A 7,410-nucleotide genomic window follows, 5' to 3' on the forward strand; every position below is an offset into this window, starting at 1 on the left:
GGTTGAAAGAGTATTTTTCCTCCTCCTCCTCTCCTCCTCTTCTCTCTTCCTCCCCCCCTCCTCCTCCCGTTCCTCATAATCATCCTCCCATTCTTCCTCTTCTCTCTCTCTCTCTCCTTCTCTCCTCCTCTTCTCTCTCCTCTCCTCCTCTTCTCCCTCCTCTCCTCCTCCTCCCATTATTCCTCTTCTCTCTCTCTCTCTCCTCCTCTCCTCCTCTTCTCTCTCCTCTCCTCCTCTTCTCCCTCCTCTCCTCCTCTTCTCTCTCCTCTCCTCCTCTTCTCTCTCTCTCTCTCCTCCTCCTCCCATTATTCCTCTTCTCTCTCTCTCTCTCCTTCTCTCCTCCTCTTCTCTCTCCTCTCCTCCTCTTCTCCCTCCTCTCCTCCTCTTCTCTCTCCTCTCCTCTCCTCTTCTCTCTCTCCTCCTCCTCCCATTCTTCCTCTTCTCTCTCTTCTCTCTCCTCCTGTTCTTCCTCTTCTCTCTCCTCCTCCTCCCGTTCTTCCTCTTCTCTCTTCTCTCTCCTCCTCATCTCTCTTCTCTCTCCTCCCATTCTTCCTCTTCTCTCCTCCTCCCTCTAGTTTCCTTCTCTTCTCTCCTCCTCCCTCTAGTTTCCTTCTCTTCTCTCCTCCTCCCTCTAGTTTCCTTCTCTTCTCTCCTCGCTCTGGTTTGGTCCTGAACCTATGATCCAGCTCTTATAGAGAAAAAAAAAAAGACACTGCACTCATGAGTTTCCTGAGACGCCACATTGGTTAAATATGAGAGCGTTGGTTGGTTCCCACCACAGTGCCCAGCTGTTAACTCATTACAAACACCAGAGGTGCGTCCCAATTGGTACCCTAGTCCCTATGTAGTGAACCACTTTTGACCAGGGCCCAAAGAAAAGTAGTGCACTGCATAGGGAGTAGGGTGCCAATTGGGACGTAGCCTAGAACACATGGTCACACTTAGTGTTAGCAGCACACCCATTGTCCTCAGTCCTCAGTCATCAAAGCAAACCCTAAGAAAAACATTGGCAGGTTAATGATGACCGTTTTTAGCAGGTAACTACGGATTTAAATATGTATTCATGGGATTACTAGTTATGCTTTAAAGATGTGGTTACTGAGAGAACTGACCTGTGCCCTATTTTTCTCTCTGTATCCCTCCACCTTCCTCCCTTGTCCGCCAGATAACATGTGTACGGTGGTCTACTTTGACGACTGCGTATCCATCCGCCAGTGTAAACTATACTGTGAGTCGATGGGAGGGTCGAAGTACCGCTGGTTTCACAACGCCTGCTGTCAGTGCGTCGGCCCGGAGTGTCTGGACTACGGCAGCAAGGCTGTTAAGTGCATGAACTGTCTGTTCTGAAGACTGACGACTCCATGGTGGTGGAGACTGGTACCAAATATATGGACCAAACCAATGGGCGGCTCCAGAGAGGGGCTAGACGATGCTTAAGCCTCCTCAAAAATAGCCTAGCACCCCCAAAAAATATTGTATTAGTACATCATATATTACAGGCACCCTTAGCCTACCCCTTAGCCTACCCCCTTAGGCTACCCCCTTAGCCTACCCCCTAAGCCTACCCCTTAGCCTACCCCCTTAGCCTACCCCCTTAGCCTACCCCCTTAGCCTACCCCTTAGCCTACCCCCTTAGCCTACCCCCTTAGCCTACCCCCTTAGCCTACCCCTTAGCCTACCCCTTAGCCTACCCCTTAGCCTACCCCCTTAGCCTACCCCCTTAGCCTACCCCTTAGCCTACCCCCTTAGCCTACCCCCTTAGCCTACCCCTTAGCCTACCCCCTTAGCCTACCCCTTAGCCTACCCCTTAGCCTACCCCTTAGCCTACCCCTTAGCCTACCCCTTAGCCTACCCCCTTAGCCTACCCCCTTAGCCTACCCCCTTAGCCTACCCCTTAGCCTACCCCCTTAGCCTACCCCTTAGCCTACCCCTTAGCCTACCCCCTTAGCCTACCCCCTTAGCCTACCCCTTAGCCTACCCCTTAGCCTGCCCCCTTAGCCTACCCCTTAGCCTACCCCTTAGCCTACCCCTTAGCCTACCCCCCAGCCTACCCCCTTAGCCTACCCCCTTAGCCTACCCCCTTAGCCTACCCCCTTAGCCTACCCCTTAGCCTACCCCCTTAGCCTACCCCTTAGCCTACCCCTTAGCCTACCCCCTTAGCCTACCCCTTAGCCTACCCCCTTAGCCTACCCCCTTAGCCTACCCCCTTAGCCTACCCCCTTAGCCTGCCCCTTAGCCTACCCCCTTAGCCTACCCCCTTAGCCTACCCCCTTAGCCTACCCCCTTAGCCTACCCCCTTAGCCTACCCCCTTAGCCTACCCCCTTAGCCTACCCCCTTAGCCTACCCCCTTAGCCTACCCCTTAGCCTACCCCAATGAAAGGTTTCTGGTGCCACTGCTGACCAAACATGAGAAGACTGACTGACAAGGTCCAATATTCATTTTAACCATCGGAGCTAGCTGACTGAATTTATCTGACTGATGTGTGTTTCTTTCATGAGAGTGAATGACGTCAAATATTTTCCTTTTTACTGATTTGTTTTATTTTATTCTGTGTATGTTGTATATTTTAGATGTTTAAAAAATATATAATGTTTTTACTAGAGCCTTGTTGTTTTTTTTAATAATAATCGTCCCCTAAATTCACATCTCGTGCCAAATAAAATGTGTTTGTTGACTTGGTATGGTTTGTAGTAAGTTTAACCTTTTCTACTCTGGCGTAATATAACAATATAAACCTCATGTTATTTTCACCGAACACACAAGACTTTTATAATACAGTTGTAACCAAAATTGTGTTGTTTTGGAATTGATTGACATCTAATTCAGACCAACACCTTGTACACAGTATAGTTTAAACATTTAAATGCCACTTTTCTCAATAAACAAATCAGGCTAATGTTAGCTAGCTAGCCAACCAATCATTTTTACAAAAAAAATTTTTTAAGTAAAATGCTAGGGACCAAGTTACTGGCTATAGTTTTAAGACGACTACAGTGTGTCATGGGTATCCAGTCTCCCACTCTTAAATCGTAGCCTAGTGGTATTGTGACAGGAAGTACATCATTTCCTAAGGAAACACTGTTGATATTACACCATTCTGGTTCCCACGTGTTTCAGCAAAAGGGAACCACTGTGGTATTTATTTATTTTTTTACTGCTACACTTACACACACATCCACACATTGAGTCACGCACACTCTCTCCCGCTATCCCTCTCCTATTTGTTTTAGTGCCAGAGAAGTTTGCAGATGGTTGGGTGTCTGCCTTGCCACTGATGCTGTACTTAACTGGCGAGAACAATCAGCGGTCTGTGGATGTATCCAACCATACAATGGAGCTTTGTCTGTCTTTTATTGATATGGAATCACATGAACACTTCGCAGCCATGTGTGCGGAGGTTGTTAGATCTGTAGAAGTCAAATAAACAACACAAAACACGACGAAGACCACCTTTGAGTAAAAGCTGACAGCCATTTTCATAATGTATCTGATCAAATATAAATATTCTAGCTATTAATATGGTTGAGTACTACTTACAGTTGAAGTGGGAAGTTTACATACACCTTAGCCAAGTACACATTTAAACTCAGTTTTTTACGATTCCTGACATTTAATCCTAGTTAAAATTCCCTGTTTTAAGTCAGTTAGGATCACTACTTTATTTTAAGAATGTGAAATGTCAGAATAATAGTAGAGAGAATGATTGATTTATTTCAGCTTTTATTTATTTCATCACATTCCCAGTGGGTCAGAAGTTTACATACACTCAATGTGACCAAGCTTTAACTTCCTGATTGATGTCTTGAGATGTTGATTCAATTTATCCACATAATTCTCCTGCCTCATGATGCCATCTATTTTGTGAAGTGCACCAGTCCCTCCTGCAGCAAAGCACCCCCACAACATGATGCTGCCACCCCCGTGCTTTACGATTGGGATGGTGTTCTTCGGCTTGCAAGCCTCCCTCTTTTACCTCCAAACATAACGATGGTCATTATGGCCAAACAGTTATATTTTTGTTTCATCAGACCAGAGGACATTTCTCCAAAAAGTATGATCTTTGTCCCCATGTGCAGTTGCAGCTTTGATGACCTCGCCTTCTGGATGATAGCGGGGTGAACAGGCCGTGGCTCGGGTGGTTGATGTCCTTGATGATATTTTTGGTCTTCCTGTGACATCGGGTAGTGTGGGTGTCCTGGAGGGCAGGCAGTGTTCACCCCAGTGATGCATTGGGAAAACCAAACCCCTCTCTGGAGAGTCCTGCGGTTGTGGGCGGTGCAGTTGCCATACCAGGCGGTGATACAGGATGCTCTCAGTTGTACATCTGTAAATGTTTGTGAGCATTTTACGTGACAAGCCAACTTTATTCAGCCTCCTGAGGTTGAAGAGGCGCTGTTGTGCCTACTTCACCACACTGTCTGTGTGGGTGGACCATTTCATATCGTCAGTGATGTGTATGCCGAGGAACTTGAAGCTTTCCACCTTCTCCACTGCGGTCCCATTGATATGGATAGGAGCATGCTCCCTCTGTTGTTTCCTGAAGTCCACGCCTTTGTTCCTTTGTTCAGCTCCTTCGTTTTGTTAAAGTTGAGGGAGAGGATATTTTCCTGGCACCACTCTGCCAGGGCCCTCACCTCCTCCCTGTAGGCTGTCTTATCATTCTTGGTAATCAGGCCTACCACTGTTGTGTCGTCTGCAAACTTGATGATTGAGATGGAGGCGTGCATGGCCACGCAGTCGTGGGTGAACAGGGAGTACAGGAGGGGGATGAGCACGCACCCTTGTGAGGCCCCAGTGTTGAGGATCAGCGAAGAGGAGGTGTTGTTTCCTACCCTCACCACCTGGGGCGGCCCATCAGGAAGTCCAGGACCCAATTGCCCAGGGCTGGGTCGAGACCCAGGGTCTCGAGCTTAATGACGAGTTTGGGGGGTACTATGGTGTTAAATGCTGAGCTGTAGTCAATGAACAACATTCTTCCATAGGAATTCCTCTTGTCCAGATGGGATAGGGCAGTGTGCAGTGTGATGGCGATTGCGTCGTCTGTGGATCTATTGGGGCGGTATGCAAATTGAAGTAGGTCTAGGGTGACAGGTAAGGTAAAGGTGATATGATCCTTGACTAGTCTCTCAAAGCACTTCATGATGACAGAGGTCAGTGCTATGGTGCGATAGTCATTTAGTTCAGTTACCTTTGCTTTCTTGGGTACAGGAACAGTGGTGGCAATCTTGAAGCATGTTGGGGACAGCAGACTGGGATAGGGAGAGATTGAATATTTCTGTAAACACTCCAGCCAGCTGGTTTGCGCATGCTCTGAGGACGCAGCTAGGGATGCCGTCTGGGCCGGAAGCGTTGCGATGGTTATTAACAAGCTTAAATGTCTTACTCGCGTCGGCCACAGAGAACGAGAGCCCACAGTCCTTGGGAGCGGGCTGCTTCGGTGGCACTGTGTTATCCTCAAAGCGAGCGAAGAAGGTGTTTAGCTTGTCCGGGAGCAAGCCGTCACTGTCCGCGACATGGCTGGTTTTCCCTTTGAAATCCGGGATTGTCTGTAGACCCTGCCACATACGTCTCGTGTCTGAGCAGTTGAATTGCGACTCCACTTTGTCTCTGAACTAATGTTTTACCTTCCAGAAACAAATGAGAGAAAACCACACTGACCATTTTTCTCGCCCTAGCAGAGCTGGTTTGGCTGTTTTCATGTTATCCAGAGCGTTGGTGACTGGAACTGTGCTGCTGGCAACAATTTAATTACACTTTTTTTTGCAGAGGTTTAATGACTCCGGCCATTTTCAACGGGTGTTGAAGCTTTCATAAATTCATCAGTTATTCTCAGAGGTGGAAAAAGTACCCAATTGTCATACTTGAGTAAAAGTAAAGATACCTTAATAGTAAATGACTCAAGTAAAAGGTGAAAGTCACCCAGTAAAATTATATTTCAGTAAAAGTATTTGGTTTAAAATATACTTAGTCATCAGAAGTAAAAGTATAAATCCTTTCAAATTCCTTATATTAAGCAAACCAGATGGCACCATTTTCTTGTTTTTTATTTATTTACGGAAAGCCAGGGGCACACTCCAACACTCAGACATCATTTACAAACAAATCATGTCGGTTTAGTGAGTCTGCCAGATCAGAGGCAGTAGGGATGACCCAGAGATGTTCTCTGTTTAGTGAGTCCTCCAGATCAGAGGCAGTAGGGATGACCAGGGATGTTCTCTGTTTAGTGAGTCCTCCAGATCAGAGGCAGTAGGGACGACCAGGGATGTTCTCTGTTTAGTGAATCCTCCAGATCAGAGGCAGTAGGGATGACCAGGGATGTTCTCTGTTTAGTGAGTCCTCCAGATCAGAGGCAGTAGGGATGACCAGGGATGTTCTCTGTTTAGTGAGTCCTTCAGATCAGAGGCAGTAGGGATGACCCAGAGATGTTCTCTGTTTAGTGAGTCCTCCAGATCAGAGGCAGTAGGGACGACCAGGGATGTTCTCTGTTTAGTGAGTCCTCCAGATCAGAGGCAGTAGGGATGACCAGGGATGTTCTCTGTTTAGTGAGTCCTCCAGATCAGAGGCAGTAGGGATGACCCAGAGATGTTCTCTGTTTAGTGAGTCCTCCAGATCAGAGGCAGTAGGGATGACCAGGGATGTTCTCTGTTTAGTGAGTCCTCCAGATCAGAGGCAGTAGGGATGACCCAGAGATGTTCTCTGTTTAGTGAGTCCTCCAGATCAGAGGCAGTAGAGATGACCAGGGATGTTCTCTGTTTAGTGAGTCCTCCAGATCAGAGGCAGTAGGGATGACCAGGGATGTTCTCTGTTTAGTGAGTCCTCCAGATCAGAGGCAGTAGGGATGACCAGGGATGTTCTCTGTTTAGTGAGTCCTCCAGATCAGAGGCAGTAGGGATGACCAGGGATGTTCTCTTGATAAGTACTATTTTCCTGTCCTGCTAAGAATTCAAAATGTAACGAGTACTTTTGAATGTCAAGGAAAATATATGGAGTAAAAAGTGCAATATTTTCTTAAGGAACGTAGTGAAGTAACAGTTGTCATAAAAAGTAATAGTAAAGTACAGATACCCCCCCAAAAACGACTTAAGTAAAAATACTTTAAAGTAATACTTAAGTACTTTACATCACTGGTTCTTCTGCGGTCTGGTACACTCGGACGAGAGTGCTCTGAAATCGGAGTAGATAGCCAGAGTGAATTTACGAACGCACCCAGAGTCAAAGTAGTGAAATGGGGTAGTAGGTTTTTAATGAGTGTAGATGTTGGTGTCTAGGGCTATATTTTACCTTTTAAGAGGAACAGGACGAATGAAGAGAATTTAGGTGGGCCATGGCTGGCCTCTCACTCCAGTACGATAGGTGGTGATGTATACAGCTAAAAGTTGGATGCGATCCGCCAACCAAATCCCAAAGG

The 7,410-nt window shown here is 46.9% G+C and overlaps 1 protein-coding gene across 2 annotated transcripts in view; it reads left to right on the forward strand.

Annotated features, from left to right (window-relative positions):
• LOC106596679 (twisted gastrulation protein homolog 1-A) overlaps positions 1-1,616 on the forward strand; it is a 52,706-nt gene extending 51,090 nt beyond the window's left edge. Inside the window, exon 5 of one of the 2 annotated variants that reach the window (XM_045714425.1) lies at positions 1,166-1,616. In XM_045714425.1, the coding sequence (XP_045570381.1) occupies positions 1,166-1,347 (182 nt within the window). In that variant the 3' untranslated portion in view covers positions 1,348-1,616. The remainder of the gene's footprint in view (positions 1-1,165) is intronic. The other variant, XM_045714424.1, reaches the window with a different exon arrangement.
• Positions 1,617-7,410: the final 5,794 nt, after the last annotated feature.

This window comes from Salmo salar, chromosome ssa03 (genome assembly GCF_905237065.1).
Source record: "Salmo salar chromosome ssa03, Ssal_v3.1, whole genome shotgun sequence".
In the NCBI taxonomy this organism is placed as follows: domain Eukaryota; kingdom Metazoa; phylum Chordata; class Actinopteri; order Salmoniformes; family Salmonidae; genus Salmo; species Salmo salar.